Source organism: Mus caroli, chromosome 5 (genome assembly GCF_900094665.2).
Source record: "Mus caroli chromosome 5, CAROLI_EIJ_v1.1, whole genome shotgun sequence".
Classification (NCBI taxonomy): Eukaryota; Metazoa; Chordata; class Mammalia; order Rodentia; family Muridae; genus Mus; species Mus caroli.
In genome coordinates this window covers 32,295,139-32,314,492 of record NC_034574.1, presented here as the reverse complement: position 1 = coordinate 32,314,492, position 19,354 = coordinate 32,295,139, and the positions used below count along the sequence as shown (strand labels likewise).

General features: G+C 45.9%; 1 protein-coding gene across 1 annotated transcript in view; it reads right to left on the bottom strand.

Annotated features, from left to right (window-relative positions):
- Window positions 1–19,354, bottom strand: part of Evc2 (EvC ciliary complex subunit 2) — an 84,594-nt gene that overhangs the window by 11,567 nt on the left and 53,673 nt on the right. The window contains exon 15 of the mRNA XM_029476919.1: window positions 3,505–3,732. Within this exon, the coding sequence (XP_029332779.1) occupies window positions 3,505–3,732 (228 nt within the window). The remainder of the gene's footprint in view (window positions 1–3,504; window positions 3,733–19,354) is intronic.

Here is a 19,354-nt window from a genome sequence, read left to right as displayed (position 1 = left end):
TGTTGTGTTCCCTAGGTAGTCTAAGACCGTGTGGGGGGTCTGATGTGAACAATACTAGCCCGGATGTGCATCTCAGCTACTCAGGTGCCTTAGTGTCTCAATGTCAGGGCTCTATAAGAGACCTGGGGCATGAATTTCATATTTTTGAGTGGGGGAGAGGTCTTGGATTTTCTTTAAACTTTGATAGTCTCTTACTATGCAGCCTCCTGGAACTCCTTATGTAGACTAGCCTGGCCTTGAACTCATAGAGGTCTGCCTGCTTCTGCCTTCCAAGCACTAGAATTAAAGGTGTACACCACAATGCCTGGTTCCCTTTCCATATCTTAGGCTCCTTCCCTCTGACTAGAATCTGGGGCACTGGTCCATCTCCATGCCAGTCTCCCTCCTGTCTGATTTTCTGAGGAGTTCCATCTGGAGTGACTGTTAAAGTCCATCAAGAATTCTCCAGCATCCAGGAAGATATGAGTAGGAGAAGGGCGATGTTCTGAGTGAGAATGGCTCTCATAGGCTCATGTGTCTGAGTACTTGCTCCCTAGCTGGTGGAACTGTTGGCAAAAGATTAGGAGGTGTGGTCTTGTTGGAGGAGGGGCAGGCTTTGGGGTTTCTAAAGACTCACACTATTTCTAGTATGCCTCAGTTTCCTGCTTGTGAAACAAAATGTTCCCGCTGCCATGCCTTTGCTCTGTCATCATGCGCTCCAACCCTTTGAAAGAGCCCAGTTAAGTGCTTCCTTTGGTAAGTTGCCTTGGTCATGGGTCTCTGTGCATGCCTGCACACCCAGGGCCTCAGGGAATGAGAGCTTTCTCCTCACTGGAACATGTTACTGTAATTCATGGGATTTAAAAAAGAAAAATCCACACATATTCTCAACCGTCACCAGGGAAGCTATGTTTTGCTATGGATGGTGATCAACCCAGAGACCCACAGCTGGCACTGTAAGAGAGCCTTTAGAATGCTGCAGGCTAAATGGGGTGTCTCAATCACACCCATCATCCTGGGACTCAGGGATCACGTCAGAACAGAAGGCCAAGAGATGGCAGGTCCCAGAAAAGTAGATAAATACAAGGAGAGAATTTTTCAGATAGAGCAGGGAAGCTGCACAGAGACTGTGACAACATGCAGGAGAAAAAGCCCAAGCCACACAAAATCTTAGCATGGAAAGAATGATTTGTGTGTGTATCCCATATATTTCTTTGGCTAATATCTACTTATAAGTGAGCACATACTATGCATGTCCTTTGGGTTTGGGTTACCTCACCCAGGATGATATTTTCTAGTTCTATCCATTTGCCTGTGAATTTCATGATGTCCTTGTTTCTAATAGCTGAGTAGTAGTGTTCCATTGTGTAAATGAAGCAAAGACCCAAAGAAGCCAAATAACAAGGAGGGCCCAAGGGAGGATGCTTGAATCTCACTCAGAAGGGAAAATAAAACAGACATTGGAGAATACTCATGATACACCCCACAGACCCTAAGAAATTAAACAAGAAGGAAGGCCCTAGTGAGGATGCTCGAATTCCACTTAGAAGGGAGAACAAAATAATCATGAGGGTTATCTCTAAGACTTTACAGAGACTCTGGATGGGAGAAGCTCTAGGGAGTCTCTGGGGGTAACTCTAGCTGAGACCCCTATAAGTGGGAGATATGAAGCCTGAAGTGGCTACCCCCTTGTAACCAGGCAGGACTTCCAGCAGATACCAACCCAACTACAAAATTGTGGACCCAAAATATGTCCTACCTACAAGATATACAGGGACAAAGATGGAGCAGAGATAGAAGGAAGAGGCAACCAACATGAGACCCACATCATGGGCAAGAACCAATATCTGACATTATTAGTGATACTGTTATTCTTGAAGACAGGAGACTAGCATAACTGTCCTCTGAGAGGCTTAACCCAGCAGCTGATGAAAACAGATTTAGAGACCCACAGTCAAACATTAAACAGAGCTTGGAGCTTGGAAAGTCTGGTGGAAGAGTTGGGGGAAAGATTGAAGTATACTCCGGAGAGGATAGGGACTCCACAATAAGACTCTTGGAGTGTCTCTGAGATTGAGCCACCAACCAAAGAGCATACATGGGTAGAACCTAGACTCTCCACACATATATAGTAGGAATGCAGCTTGCTCATAATGCTGGTCCCCCAACAACTGGAGCAGGGGGCTGTCTCTGATTCTATTGCCTGCCTGTGGATCCTATTCCTGTAACTGGGCTGCCTTGTCTGTCCTCAGTGGGCGAGAATACACCTAGTCCTGCAGTGACTTGAGGTGCCAGGGTGGGTTGGTACCCAGGAGGGATATCCCCATTCTCAGAGGAGAAAGAGAGAGTGTGTGGGAGGGAAGAACTGTGTGATGGGGACCTAGAAGGAGATGGAGGGGCTGCAATCAGGTTGTAAAGTAAATGAATGAATGAATGAATGAATGAATAAATAAATAAATAAATAAATAAATAAACAAATAAATAAATAAATAAGAAAAAAGAAAGAATAATTTGCACAAAGTCCCATCCTTAGCTGAGAAGTTACTGAAGAATGATAGCTATAGAAAGAGGGAGAATCACTCTTCTTAAAAGGGTGGCCCCCTGGTAGGTTGGTCATGCTCCAGTAAAGAGCCACACATCTAAGAATATATTGGAAACACAAATTATATTTGGGGATTTATAAAAACTCTATTGGGGATTTAAAAAAAAACAGACACAAAGTTGGGGCAGTAGAGAAGGGAGGTTTTATCTGGGAGGCATTAGGGGAGAGGTGAATATGATCAAAACAAACTCTATGAAATTCGCAAAGAACAAAATATGGGGGGAAAATCCACACACAGAGGTGCTGGAGGGATTGCTCAGTGATTAGCCATATGTGCTGTTCTTCCTAAGGACCTGAGTTCAATACCAGGCACCTACATTTGGCAGCTCACAACTGCCTGAAACACCAACTTCAGGAGAGCCAATACCTCTTTCTGGCCTCTATCAGCACTATGTGTATAGACCCACACACAGGCCAGATAATTAAAAATAGAATAAAATCTTCTCTTTAAAACCCACATATAAAGGACCTAAAATTGGTCCTCAGACCTGCCTTACCACGTATTTGTTTCATGGTGACATTTCTTCAGCTGAAAGAACACGGTAAGTGGGAATAATGGTGACATTCCGAGTAAAACACTTAGCCCGAGGCAAGACTGCATTTGATGTGGCCTAATTAAGATGATGGTGGGTTTTCATTTATGAAGAGACACTACCAACTTGGACAGTGCCTGGAATGGAAGAGGCATCCAGTTCTCAGGGTGTGGCGATTCAGAGGGTGTCCGATCAGAGGCAAGGGGTCAGAGGAGAGGTGGGATGCTGCCTAGCACATAGTGCTCTTGTATAGTTAGTAAATCACCTTTACTTGATCCCCCACTTCACAGACAGGACATGTGGTAGAGACTCATTCCATGCCTAATAAAGTTCTAGGCACCACAAGGAACGATAGTGCAGGTAACCCTTTTCTACCCCAAGCCCACTCACCGGCCTATGGGACTCCAGGATCTGCACACAGGCTGACTTGGTCAGAGTCTCCGATTCACTCAGCTCCCCCAGCAGCAGGTCTTGAATGCTGAGCAGGGCTGTGTAGACTGAGAGGGTCTCAGCAGCCCGGGCCACCTTCTGGAACTGTAGAGCCACAAGTGACTCAGCAAAGTGCGCCTCCTGGGCCTCCAGCCTCTGGACCCTCTCTTGGAGCAATTCCCCTCGCACCTGGGGAAGGGGACAGAACCAGAGGACCTGAGAGGCTGTGAGGAGGAGATCCCACTGCCTCCCACAGAGCACAAGCTGAGGATCCCAGGGGCTCTGCCCAGGAGACAGCAGTCTGGGGCTTTGCTGGGAGCGACGCAATGTCTCAGCTGCTGGGGACACCAGGCTCAGTGTCCTTCGTGGTCTATATGGATCTTCAGAGGTGAGCAGACCTGGCTCTGTCCACTCCTAGCCCTTTACAGACTCCCAGCATCCTGGAGAGTGATAGTCTGCACCCCTGCCATGCCCTAGGCCTTGTGTACAGGCAGGCTCAGCCATACCTAACCCTCAAGGAGTGCACGTGGAAGTCAGAGGGCAATTGAGAGTGTTCTCTCCCTCTACCATGTGGGTTCCAGCGATGGGACTCTGATCATCAAACATGGCAGCAAGAGCCTTTCCCTGTTGATTTGTCTCAATGAAGCATCTATGTTCTTTCTACCTTTTTGTTGCCCCCTCCCTTCCTCAAACCTGTAATCCTCCTGCCTCAGCCTCCCATGTACTACCAAAACACCTCCTATGCTTCCTACATAGACACTATAAACTCACTCCCCAAGCCTGGGAAAGAAACAGGTCACCCTGTGAGTTCCAGTCCCCAAACCAGGAGAATAAAGCACCAATCACAAAGAAAGTTGGACAATCCACATCTCTTTCATTTTACCTTAGAGTTTCTAGAATGTCGTCCACGATAACCAAAACTCAAACATAAACGTGCCCACTGCCGGGGAGGGATGAGCGGATGAACTACATCCACGGTGCAAGCCAGGGTTTGACATCGAGACAGGAAGGAAACTGCATTTTGGTGAGCCTTGAGCCAGCTAGGCTTAGTGAGAATTGTCGATCACAACGGGACAAATTCTGTATAGCCACACTCAATGGAGAACCGTGGTCCCCAGCAGCTGGGGTGAAAGCAAACGGGAGGTGCTGTGGAACTGGTGTGGAGTTCCAGTTTGGCAAGATGGAAAATTCTAGAGCTAGATGGTGGCTCAAAAGAGTGTGAATGGACTTTAATATCCGTGAGCTGAGTCTTTAAAAGTTGTTTTTTTTTTTTTTCCTGTGGTATGATTTAACACAATACATAAAACCAAAAGCAAAGCCCGTGAGTCTTGACCTGCCATGGGACATGTTTTCATATATGTTCATACCTGATGCTTCTGTAGAGGCAACAGGACAAGGACACTGAGCTGAAGCGGAGGCTGCTAGAAGATCATGGCTCAGGTCTCTCCCATGACTGCCCAGCATGTCCCCCAATAAAATGCAGCCCTGTTTGAAAGGTTCAGACCTGCCCTTTCAGAGGCACTGAGGCTTGAAGCACAGAGGGGTAGGGATAAGTCAAAACAGGAACACGAGAAGGGCAGTGCTGCTCCCTGGAAGGACATTCAGAGGCCCACGGCCATGGAGTACATACAGAAGAGAGTCTGCAAGGACTGCACTCATGTTAGATACATGCTCTATCCCCCCAACCCCCACACGAGCCAGAAGAGCACATAGCACCAAGGCAAGCACAACATTCCCCAGAAACACAGGCTTGCTAGGGAAACTCAGGCCAGGTTCTCAGAACAATACACTAGACCCAATCTCTATCTAGTCTGGAGAACCAGATACCCATCCCGGATGGGTCTCCAAGGTAACTGAAACTAAGAGGTAGAGGCCAAAAGCCAGCCAAAGAAGATGGAGTGCTCTGCCAGAGCCTGGAAGCTTTCCCTGTATCCTCGGGCCTCTCACTCAGCCTCTGACACCCCTCCCCACCTCCTATCATATGGCTGTTTACTGACCTCCACTACTGAATCTGCCAGCTTTCCTGGGCCCTAATTTAAAGGGTACAGATTTCTACCCAGTCTCTTAAAATTGCTTTGTCCCCAAACATGCTTTGTATCATAGAGAGAAGTCCTGTATCCAGGAAACAGCAGAAAGACAAACTGACAGTGCATTCCTCCTTTAAAATACCAGAGACTACCCTGGACCTCCTTTCCCCTGGTGAGGATACTGCCTGTAACCAGCAGAAAGTAATTACAAGAATGACAGCCATGGTCATTTTCACTTATCTAAGAGAAACTAAAGTCAGGAATGTTAGCCATGGTCACACCATCTTATGAAACTCCTTCCTCTCCATCTGCCCTCCTACCCCCAACCACACCTTCATTGAACAATGAGAGTTTCTGAAATTAAAAGTAACTCACTTTTCCAGATTGATCCCTGTCAGTAACAGCCATGGGAGATGCTTTTCCATCTCCTAACATCTTTAACCTATCAGTCATCTTAATATTTTGCTCCTCTAGTAACGGAGCCTTGGGTAAAACCTTTTTCTTCTCTGTCTCCCAAACAAACTCTAAAGACTTACTTAAGAAACTGCAGATAGAAGATTCAAAAGCCTTCAAACGTTATGTGTGATGTCTGATGCCCCATGGCTCTAGCAAACATCAGAGGGCGATCCCTCTCTAGCACTCAGATGGGAGAAAGTCCAATCTTACACCATCCCTTGCTCATCCCTGTTCCCAAAGCACAACCTGGCAGATAAAGACTCATTTGATTGTAAAGTTTACATATTCTGGGTCTCCCCAGATGTCATTGGACTCAGCAGTGCGACTCTGAGTAAGATGGTTAATATTGCTATGTTACACGGTGTTGCTTATACAAAAGGGATTGAGCCGGGCATGGTGGCGCACGCCTTTAATCCCAGCACTCGGGAGGCAGAGGCAGGCGGATTTCTGAGTTCGAGGCCAGCCTGGTCTACAAAGTGAGCTCCAGGACAGCCAGGGCTATACAGAGAAACCCTGTCTCGAAAAACCAAAAAAAAAAAAAAAAAAAAAAAAAAAAAAAAAAGGGGTTTTTTTTTTTTTTTTTTTTTTTTTTTTTTTTTTTTTCTGAGACAGGGTTTATCTGTGTAGCCCTGGCCGGCCTGAAACTCACTCTATAGACCAGGCTGGCCTCAAACTCAGAAATCCGCCTGCCTCTGCCTCCCAAATGCTGGGATTAAAGGCGTGTGCCACCACCTCCAGGCAGGATTACCTTTTTGTGTGTGCTTTTTGTTTGGTTTGATTTGATTTTTTATTTGTTTTGATTCTGGGGGTGGGAGTGGGGGAGATGGGCAGATATGAAATGAGCTAAGTATGGAGGTGGGGAGGATCTGGGAGGAGTAGGAGGGGAAAGAAAATGATCAAATTGTAATGTAATAAAAAAATAAATAAATACAGAAAGAAAGAGATTGAAGATCAACAACAATGAAGTAGAAGAGGCAGGTAAGTGGGAGGAGACAGAGAAGGGAGGAAAGATGGACGCCATTCTTAGAGGGAAAGGGCATGGTGAAACTGCTCTAAATTAAGATGGCTGGATGTTTCCAGAACCAGGAAGGCAAAGACAAAGACACAGAGCTCCTGAGACTCAGGTCTGTGTAAGGCCCACCTGGTGGGTCACTGGTCCTAACCAGCAGAAGGCAATCACATAGAAGACGGCTCCATCCCCTTCTCCGGCCATCTGAGAAGCAGTCAGGAAGGTTAGCCATGACTGTGCCATCTGTAAAGCTCCCCCATTTGGTTTAAAATAATGATAGTTCTTGAAACCAAAGTAAGTTGTTTTTCTAGATTTCTGCTCTCTCAGCTCAACGAGCCTTCATTCATGGCTGACCAGGAGAGACGCTCATCCACGCTCAACCCGCTCACCTTATTTCCCTCTCCTCCTAACAATGGCAGACTATAAACCAAAGAAGATATCAGTCTCATTCACACACCTCTAGCCTGTAAGTGGACAGAGGCCTCTGGTGCCTTATGCTAGAGGACTTGACCCAGTAGGTCTCTTCAGGAACAAAGCCTGTGCTGTCATTGACTTGTTGGTTCCTTTGTGACCCTACAAGCTCTTTGAGCCTCAGCCTTCCCAGGCACACTGCCTTGCCAAAGGGAAGACACCAGTGTGGTGACCCTCAGGGACAGCTCCAGGCTATCCCAAGTGAAAACCTTCAATGCAAGGAAAACCAAAGCCTCTTGTATATCTCCTAAGAAAGTCATGGACAGTGAATGTTTAAAAAGGGTTTCCACAATCCCCCTTTCTTTCTTTGGAAAGCTTACTCTGTGAATTCCAGCACCTGGTGAGACTATTTCTCTATATTGGATTTGAATCCTTGCGGGAGAATCCTGGGTAAGGACAGATTTGCATATCTATGAGGTATTAATGGCTGGTTTCCTTACATATTCATGCCTCTCAAATAATAACAACTCATTTGAGAACAAGGCCTGCTAAATGTTCTTATTTTAAATAGGAAGTTCAAACAACTTTCTTCCTACTTTTCCCTGACAGCACTAGAAGCACAAGGAAGGCCCTGCTGTGTCCCAAGATGCTCTTTAAGGTTCCTCCAAGCCAGCTCCCGCCACAGGGTCTCTATGGGATTCTAAATCACACCAGTCCTTCTTAACAGGTCTAGAAACAAACACATGGAGAGATGAGCAGGTGAGGCGTTAGCAGGGCCTTCCTCAGGTACACAGGAGCTCTAGCATCAAAAGAGAGGGTAAAGTGTAGAAGTCCCAGAGAATTACCAGGACAGGACCTGCACAGAGGCTAGAGAGACCAAAGGCCCCCCAGTACCTCCCGCCCCACTGCCCACAACACTGGACGAAACGATGCCAGAGCAAGAGGGATATGAGAACTTTAGCTGTCACCTCAGTCCATCTGTACCAGCAGGTCACCCCATAAGCCCCCCTTTCAGCCCTTACTTTCAGTCTGCGGTTTGCCTCCTGATCTTACCTAATTGTCTCAGAACGTTTTTGCTTTGTTTGTATGCTGGCCAGTTAGGACATAGGAGTATATGTCTTCACCCGGCCTAGAAGGCATTCCTCTCGACACTCTCTAGCCACACATCTGCTAAGCTCCTCTTAAGTCTGTGTCTTGTCTTCTTTCTCTCATCTCTATCCTCTCCTCTTCTTATGTCTCCATTAGAACCATCTATAGCTTTACCAGTCTCCTAACAGGATCCTAGCTTATCCCTCCCACCTTCCTTACCCACCTCATTTTTTTTTCTTTTCCAAGTCCATCTACTAATTAATCCTTATCCTCCTACTTCCCTCCCCACTCCTAATCTAATTAACTAAAGCTGTAGTAGACACCACACTGTCACTGTCGATAGCTGGCTGTGACATTTGCACTTTGCTAATATCTATCTGGCAGTTATCATCCTGCCCAGGAAATGATGTAGAGCTTACAATAGGCACTCAGAGCTCACAGACTAAGGAAGCATTTTGGGCGCTACACACTCAACTCCACCAGGTCCCACACTTGAACACTGTAAATGCTTCACTTGAAGGGAAGTAGCCTTTTCGGGTTTTGGCTCAGAGGAGGCTACTGTGCAACTTTCTTTGGCTGTCCCCAATCTGGGTTCATCCGACACCAGCCATCAAGTTCGACCCCAACAAGATCAAAGTCATGTATTTGAGGTGCACTGGAGGCAAGGTCAGCGCCACATCCACCTTAGCCCCTAAGATCAGTACTCTGGGTCTGTCTCCAAAAAATGGTGATGACATTGCCAAGGCTACTGGTGACTGGAAAGGTCTCAGGGTTACAGTGACACTGACCATACAGAACAGACAGGTCCAGACGGAGGTGGTACCCTCTGCCCTGATCATCAAAGCCCTCAAGGAGCTGCCAACAGAGAGGAAGGCTCAGAAGAACATTCAACACAGTGGAAACATCACTTTTGATGAGACTGTCAACATTGCCCACCATCATGGTGGGGAGCATGGCAGCATCCAGGCAGGCATGGTGCAGGAGGAGCTGAGAGTTCTATATCTTGTTCTGAAAGCAAACAGGAGAAACTGGCTTCCAGACAGCTAGGAGGCTAGGAGGAGGGTCTCAAAGTCCAACCCCAAAGTGACACACTTCCTCCAACAAGGTCACACCTACTCCAACAAGGCCACACCTCCTAATAGTGCCACTGCCTGGGCTGAGCATATACAAACCACCCCATTTCACTCCCTGGTCCCCATAGGCTTGTTCAAATACATGAGTATATGTGGGCCATACCTAGCTATAGCATAATGCAAAATACATTTAGTCCAACTTCAAAAGTCCCCACAGTCTATAGTAGTCTCGATAATCTTAAAAGTCCAAAGTCCAGAGACTCTTCTGAGACTCATCCAATCATTTAACTGGAATGCCCTATAAAATCAAAATAAAAAGCTGATCACATATCTCCAAGATCATAGGACATATATTTACCATTCCAAAACATTATAGTGAGGAAATACTGGACCAAAGCAACATGAAAGACCAGCTGGGCATCCTTCAAACTCTGCATCTCCATGTCTGATGCCCAATTCCTTTCAGCTTTGACAACTGTAACACACTTCTTTCTCCTGGGCTGGTTCCACTCCCTGTTAACAGTTTTCCTCAGCAGATAACCCATGGTTCTGGCATTTCTAACATCTTGGAGTCTCCAAGGCAACTTTGACTTTACAGCTTCTTGTACCAATGTATGGGATCTACATATGATCTTCTTGGATCCTCCAAAGGGCTTGGGTCACATCTCCAGCAATGCCCTCTGTAGCACTCTAGGCTCTGGTTGATGCCATTCCACTGTTACTGCTGTTCTAGGTGATCATCTCATGGTACTGGCATCTCCAATATGCTGGGACCTTCTGCTGACAGTAGGCTTCACTAATAGCCTCTCATAGGCTCTCTTCATGGTGCCAAGCCTCCACTTCTTTGCCTGGCCCCTTCAGTACTGGGCCATCAACTGCAACTGAGGCTACACCTTCACCATCGGCCTTTCCTGGACTCTCACAGCACTGAGCCTCAGCTGCTTTCAAAACCAGTCCCACCTGGGTGACTCTTACACATTACCAAGTCCCGCTGCAGCATGAGGTACAATCTTGGCTGTCTCTGGAACACAGCTTCTTTGTGCTCTCAGAAAACACTTCCTAGATTTCACCTCAGTGATGCTGGTCTCTTCTTAATGACTGCTAATTTCTTAGCTCCAGCTAAGCAGCATCCATTGTTCCAGTAGTCTCCTATTCTTCCCACTAAAGACACAGCCACATGGCTGAAGCTGCTGAGTTCTGTTGCTTGATGGGGCTGGAAGACACACACCCCCACACACACACATACACATACACTTGTTTTATTACATCCCTCACTGCCTAAGCTTAACTGTCATAATCAAACCATCACAAGCCTGCTGTACAGAAGATACTTGAAGGAATTACTTTAGGCTGAAGGGAAAAACAATTCCATCCAGGATGCTACAGGAAAGAATAAACCACACTAGAATAACAGTTATGCAAGAGAACAAAACCAAACATCATGAAAGCAATGAAATGGCAAGAGCCAATGCATACCTTTTGGTAATTATGCCAAATATTGATGGTCTCACTCCCTAATAAAAAGGCACAGGCCTGTCGATTTGATTAAAAGGTAGGGGCCATCTATTTGGTTTCCTCTGAGACACACCTAAGTATAAAGGACAGACACTACCTTAGGGTGAAAGGATGGAGAATTGGAAAACTAAAGGGCTTCATTGTCCTAGTATCTGAAAAGAGACTTTAAACCAACCCTAATAAGAATGGATGACAGTGCTGACTTCACACTGATGAAGGGAACAGTCATCAGGAGGACATTAAGATTCTAAACATACATACCCTGAGCACAGGTCCATTCAATTCCACAGCACACATACTCCTAGATGTACTGATACAGATTAACCCCAGCACAATAGTGGTGGTTGACTTTGCGACCTCACTATCAGCAACTGACAAGTTATACCAATAAAAATAGAGAAATAAATGTATTAAATGACACCATAGATCAAATGGGCTTAACAGACATCTCTGGAATATTCTATCCGAATACTGTAGAATACACACTTTTCTGAGCAGTCCATGTAACTTCCTCCAAAATAGATGATGTATCAGGACACAAATCAACTCTCAATAGATATTTGGAAAATTGGAACAATTCTTTCATATTCGATCTGATCATAATAGAATATGCATAAATAGAACAAATGAACAGCACATGAAACCCAAGAACATATGTCAACTCACAGGGATATAAGATATACCACTGAATGGCAAATTGGCCTCTGAAGAAATCAAGAAGGAAATAAAAGAATTTCTAGAACCAAAAGAAAATGAAAAACAACATAGCAAAATCCACAGGATACAATGAAAAGACTCTGAAAAGAGAAATTTATGGCTCTCTAGTAAGACATCAGAAAGATCTCAAATAAACGACTTAGCAACATTCAGGAAATGGAGCAAATAAAACCCCAAATCACTAGCCCAAAAGAAAACATTTAATTTTGCAGCAGAAAATAATGAAATGGGGAAAAAACAAACAAACATAAAATACAAATCAACAAAACAAAGACCTGATTCTTTAAAAAGATAAACAAACCCTTAGCCAAATGGACCAAAAGAAGAGAGGACTCAGTTGAGTAAAATTAGAGATGAAAAGGGAGCCACTATAACAGATACCAGTGAAATGCAGAAAATCATTAGGCCTCATCTTGAAAGCGTGTATTCATTCCATTAAATTGGAAAAAAAAATCTCAAAAATGGATAAATCACTAGACATATTATGTACTAAAATTATATCAAATGAGATAAACAATTAAACTGACCGACAACAAGCAGTAGAGTTGAAGCAGTAATTAAAACCTCCCAACTAAAAAAGTCCAGGCCCAGATGGATTCACTCGTGAGTTTCACCAGATCATCAAAATAGGGAGGGAACATGACCAAAGTCTTTATGACATTAGTGATACCCTGATACCAAGATCAGACAAAGATGCAGCAACAACAAAATGAAAATTCCAGAACAATCTTCCCAATGAACTTAGATATAAAACCTCTCAACAAAATACTTGAATTCAAGAGCTCATCAAGCAAAACAAAACAAAACACATCGTTCACCATGAATATGTTGGCTTTATGACAGAGACAGAGGAATGGCTCATATATAATCAATAATTGTCCTGACCTACATAAATGGCCCCAAGAGTAGAAAGCGCATGGCCATCTCAGCAGAAACAGAAGCGCATTTGACAAAAGTCTAATATCCCTTCTTGTTAAAAATCTTGAAGAGAGCCGGGCGTGGTGGCGCACACCTTTAATCCCAGCACTCGGAAGGCAGAGGCAGGAGGATTTCTGAGTTTGAGGCCAGCCTGGTCTACAAAGTAAGTTTCAGGACAGCCAAGGATACATAGAGAAACCCTGTCTCAAAAAACCAAAAAAGAAAAAAAAAATCTTGAAGAAACTCAGAAGAGAAGGAACATATTACAAAATAAAGCATGTTGACTATGGTAAACCTGCAGCCAATATTATACTCAATGGGGGGAATCTTGAATCATCTACACAAAGATCAGTAACTAGGCAAACGTGCCCACTTTCTCCACTCCTAGCCAAAATAAGACCAGAGGTCTTATTAATGCACTAAGAAAAGAGAAGCAAACAAGACAAAATGGGAACAAACAGGAAAGTGAGAAGTCAAAATACCCCAGTGCGGGATAGGCACGCTATAATCCACAGACCCAAAGAAGACAAATAACAAGGAGGTCCCAAGGGAAGATGGAGAATCTTTCTCAGAATGGGAATGAAATAGATACTGGAGGTGGATGGAGGGAGGGAACTGTGTGGAAGAGGGGATGGGGCGGGGAATAAGGTGTAGGGAGAGCAAGGGAGAAAGCAATGGAAAGAGAATGGAAATCAGCTGTGTCAGAGACCTGAGATGGGGGAGGCCCCAGCGTGCCTATGGGGGTGACTCTATCTGAGACTCTTAGCAGTGGAAAATATGAAGCCTGAAGCGGCCACTTCCTGTAACCAGGCAGGACTCCCAGTGGAGGGATAAGGACAGCAACCCACCCACAAAACCTTCAACTCAATATGTGTCCTGTGTACAAGATGTGCAGAAACAAAGATAGAGCAGAGACTAAGGGAATGGCCAACCAATGACTGCCCCAAATTGAGACCCATCCCATGGACAAGAGCCAATCCCTAACACTATTAATGATATTCTGCTATGCTTGCAGACAGGAGCCCAGCGTAACTGCCATCTGAGAGGCTCCACCCAGCAGCCAGTGGAAAGAGATGTAGAGACAGCCAAACATTAGATGGAGCTTGGGGAGTCTTATGGAAGAGTTGGGGGAAGGATTGAGGGACAGGAAGAGGACAGGGACGCCACAGAAGACCAACAGAATCAAATAACCTGGACCCTTGGGGGCTCCCAAAGACTGAACCACCAACCAAAGAGCATACATGGGCTGGACCCCTGCACATATGTAGCAGATGTTCAGTTTGATCTTCATGCAGGTCCTCCAAAACTGGAGTGAGGGCCATCCCTCACTCTGTTGCCTGCCTGTGGATCCTGTTATCCTAACTGAGCCTCCTTGTCTGGCCTCAGTGGGAGAGGATGTACCTAGTCCTGCAGTGACTCCCTGTTCTGGGTGATGATGGGGCTGAGGGTGGAGATAGGTGGGGGGTTATACCCAGAGGGGCGCTCCCCCTTCCCATAGGAGAGGATCTTTGTGAGGGTTACTGGAAGAAGAGGAGGAGCTAATATTGGGATGTAAAGTGAATAGATAAATTTAATGTTAAAAATATCCCTGTTTACAGAGGATTTGAGACGAAGCATGAAAGTGCACTACTGAACCGTAAATGACTTGACAGATCCTCCAAGCTGAAATCTCAGCCATCCAGAGTAGAGTCACCAGAAACAAAATACTGTATTCTGCAGGATGTGCCAAGTCCCAAAAAAGGAGCATCAATAGCATGGGCAAGTAGGGGAAGACTGAAGAAAAGGCTGAGCCTCTCATAAGACAGCTCTGAGAATGCTCATGCCTGCCTGAACTCTCTCTGGGCAGCAGGCCACTCCCTGCTTCCACCAGCAGGTGACTCCTGGCTTATCTGTGGGAATTTTCTCAGCTTGGAGAAGGAAGTCAGCTGCATCAAAAGGCTCTGCACTGAAATCAGAAAGCGCCAATACACGTCTGCATACAAACTGTGAAACTCCCAGCTCTTTTCCTGTTGAGCGCCCATGATCTGGGCATCCAGACCTTTCCACCTTTGCAGGAGACTACAGTGATCTCCTCTGAGAAATTCTGCTCATTTTGAAGGGATATATTGGGGAGCAGGGAGGGGGGGTGTCTTGCAATAATGAAGGCCATGGTCTACTGCCTCACTGAGTCCCAGAGCTTCTAAACAGCTGTTATCCACTAGAAAACACAAGCAGACCGCCAAGGAGAGTCACAAGCACAGGAGAGCTCCTAGCAAGCACAGAGGAGACAGAGAGTACCCGAGAATTTCAAAGCCATTGTGGAAGCTGGAAAGACCTCAGTGGGTAAGAGCACTTGTTCTTTCAGAGGACCTGAGCTTGGTTCCCAGCATCCACACCAAGCATCTCACAAACAACTCTATCTCCTGTTCCAGAGGTCCAGTGCCCTCTTCTGGCCTCCTTAGGCACCTGCACTAATGTGGTACACATATAGAGAAACAGCACAAACATACTTACTTACTTATTTATTTATTATAAAAGAATAAAATAAATTAGCCTTTATAAATTATTCACATTCTTGGAGAAAGATAACCAGTCACAGCATCAATAATAAAGGAATACTCTTAATATAGAAAGAGAGTACAGACACGGCAGAAGAGTTCTCAAAAAATTAGAGACAAAACTGTAAATGAGAAATTCAAAGTCTTGCAAGATAAAACCTAGGCTGTCGTTTGCAAACAAGACAAAGGGATAAAAAGGAAGGGAATGGAAAAGAAGAGAAGGAAGAAAGAAAAGAAGGAAGGAAATTAAAAAGAAAACAGAAGACTCCAAAGAAGAACAAGACAGGAGCTGTGTGTGAAGCCCAGACACACATGTCCCTTAGGAACCAGGCAGAGCACAGAGGGAGAGGACTTCCAGGGGGTGGTCCTGACAGGTCAGTTGTTCAACTGTCAAGAAGCACAATAAGCTAGTTGTGAACACAGAGAAAAGTAAAAGAAGAAAGGAAGACAGGAAGGAGGAAAAGAAACAAATGGATAATCTTAATTCCAGGAAAAACAAAAGGTCGCATAGGATGAAAACCGACCTTGGTTTATTCTGTGATCCTTCCGTGGATAGTGCTGCAGTATTGATAATGGAAATTAATAGACCTGTGTTGGGGCTGAGGAGGGGCTCACGTGCGGCACCGAGATGAAATCTCCACTTCTCACAGAGAAAAGCAAGTAGATAATCCGAGCAGAGAAATCATTAAGTAGGAAGGCGAGAGTGTCCGTTAGAGATACAGGACTGGAACTCCAACTGTGAATTAAGATGTGTGTGTGCAAATATGGCTGGGAGGCCTGCTCTGACTTTTGCTACTATTCTTTACCCAGCACAAGCCTTTTATAATTATTTGATCGTCAGAAAGAATGTATGTATAAGTTAGACAAAAATTAAAACAGTTTAAAGTTTAAAGTTTAAAAATTGTGGAAAAGAAGAGTTTTATCAGAAGCATCCAAATTCACATGGGGGTTGGGGGATGTCGAAGTCCGTAAGTATGAGCTGTGTAAGCATAAGGACCTGAGTTCACTTCCCAGAACCCACATAACAAAAGCTGGGTGTGCTGGTGCAGGCTTGTAAGCCAAAGCTGGGGAGGCAGGGCAGACTGGTAGATCCCCGGGGCTCTGGCTAGCCATCCAGGCTTACTTGACAAGTTCCCAGTGAGTCCTCATCTCAACAAACCAGGTGAATGGTGGTGAAGAACGCCTGCTTTTAACTTTTTCTTTCTCAATACACACACACACACACACACACACACACACACAGAGTAATATGATCTATGACAGAGGTAAAATACAACATAGAAACATTTGCTGATGAGCTGGGGTTAGGCCAGGGGTACAGCACTTGCCATACATGAATGAGCAAAGACTTGGGTTCCATCCCAGTCCCATGAACAAGAATAACGGAGTCCTGATTTTGTTTGGGGGTTGCAGTAAGCTATGACACTTCTCCCCCAGTGCTTCTGGGAAATCCAGATGCACGAGCTGCCTCAAGGGCTAAGATAGGGATAAGAACAGACAGTAGAAGTGAATGGAGTCTTCCCAGGCTTTGTGGCTGTGTGAGCATGCCTCCCCTCCCTACGATGGACATTTGCCAGAAGCCATGCCAGCCACTGCCTCTCTTGTCAGGCCACCTGAAGACGAGCACAATACTCTTCCAACAGTAACGAGCTGTGCGGTCAAGATGACCTTGAAGAAGTGCCCTGGTAAACACCAGCCACCTCTGCTTAGCAGCCAGGCAGCTGCAGAAGCACAATGGGGCCTTGGCTTGATGAGAGGGGATGAAGTTGTGGGGGATATTCCTGAGGCAGTGTGCACGTATGGCGCATCATGAGACCTGGGAACAGTGAATGAATAATGAATGAATGGCTGGGTGCGCAGAGATGGCGGAGATATGTGTCATTAAAGCAAACTGAGAAACAATGGGTGAAGAGAACCGTGGGCCTGTCATCACCACTTAGCCTTACATGCTCCTGAGGCATATTCATGAGTATTCTCACGTCTGCTAATCAAAACCAGCAGGAGAAGCATGCCAGGGGTGAGCCGAGGCATCCATCAAATGGACCCACTAATGAGAAAGGATGCAGAGTGCAAAGGCTTCATGCTCAGCTCCGCTGCTCCCCACTCTGTGACAGGAGCTGTAAGATCGGTCAGTGCCCTCATCTTCTTATCCGTGAGATGCACAGTGGCGGCTGCTCTCTGCCCCTCGCTACGGCAGGTGAATGATGCAGGCTGATATTCCAGGATGCTTGACACCTCAAGGAATTCAGAACCTATGCCCTCATTTACTGGGGAGGTTAAATGAGTTTAACAGTCCACATATGGTGAGACATTAAAGGTAATGACTTCTATGTCTTACACGGGGGAAAGGTGGCAAAAGATGCTTGACAGATTGACAGTTACGTGTGTAATAGATGTAGAATGGGAAGACACAGGGAGAGATGGCTCAGTTGGTCAAGTGCTTGCTGTGCAGGAAAGAGACCTGAATCCATATCCCCAGCACTGACTTAAGAGCTGGGCTGGGCAGTGTGTGTCTATAAACCTGGTGTTTGGGAGGCAGAGACAGAAGGATTCCTGAGGATGGCCTAGCCAGCCTGTGAGCTGCAGGCTCAGGAGAGCCAGTCTGAAGATAACTAAAAGGGGAAAACCACGGAGAGCAAATGAAGAGGACATAGGACATCATCCTGTCCTCTAGCTCATAGATAGACACGCGCACCCAGGAGCATGCTGACCTGCACAGACACACACACACACACTCACACTCACACACCACACACACTCACACACCAAACCACACACACACACACACCACACACATACACACTCACACTCACACACACACACACACACACTACACCACACACACTCACTCACACACCAAACCACACACACCACACACACACTCACACACATACATACTCACACACACACCACACCACACCACACACACACACACACACACACACACCACACAGGCGCATGTACATCCAACAAACAGCAATAAGAATTCATGCACAAGAAATATGACGTAGACAGACATCCATTTTCCATCAGCAAAAGACAAAATGCCCCCCAAAAGCTAGGCTGTGTGTATTCTCTGTTTTTCCCGACACAGGTGTTCCAGACAGTGACAGGAAAGAGAAGACATCTCAGACCTGGGTTTCCCCTGCAGGTGCTCACAACAACAAAAGGTGGACATTGCCTGAGAAAAGACACCTGGGGTTGTCCTCTGGCTTTGACACACATGCATAGACACCTGCATCCTCATACACACAAATAAAGAATAAATAAAAGTCACAGTGACAGTACCTCTCAACATCTCTCTCTCTCTCTCTCTCTCTCTCTCTCTCTCTCTCTCTCTGAGGCCTGGCTTACTCAACACAGTTTCTTACTTCACTGACCCAGCAGCCATGCTAATGTTCAAACATCTTGTCTGTTTGCTCTTCAGCAGTCAGTCACTCAAAGGAGTAGAGAGAGCTGAGGCACCATCGGGGGAGGAGGCTGGGCAGTGGATGGGAACTGGTCTGCATCTCGACTGGTCTCTGACAACTCACAGTTGGTACCTGGTCGCCCAGGTAACAAAGCTATCTCTCAGTGGGCTGCCCCACTTCAATAATACCAGCAAGCTGGCTTTCATTGATTCCCAGCTTACTATCTGACAAGCTCCACCAAGTTCCTGTCTCAGCACACCCCCAACACACACACACACACACCCCTCATGGCTCAGCACACCCATAGAGCATCCTTTCTGAGAGGTCCCACATTCCCTGGGCTGCCTCTGTACCAGTGCAGTAGTATCCTTTAGTCAAGCCTGGTCTGCCCATTTTCTTCCACAGAGTGTCCCTTCTCTAGCCACAGCTCCCTTGAAAGCATCTGACCTCTCTCTGGTGGGTCCTCCTTCTAGAGAACTACAGACTGGGGGAACTGGTGCTGGAAATATACATTTCTTCTACTCCCTCAATGGCCCCAATCAGTTTGTGGCCTTAGCTAAGTATGCAGAATCCATCCATCACTCCAACCTGTGTGCCCTGTGGGTACAGTGATAGGGTACCCTGTGAATGCTCCTGCACGTGGTTCCTG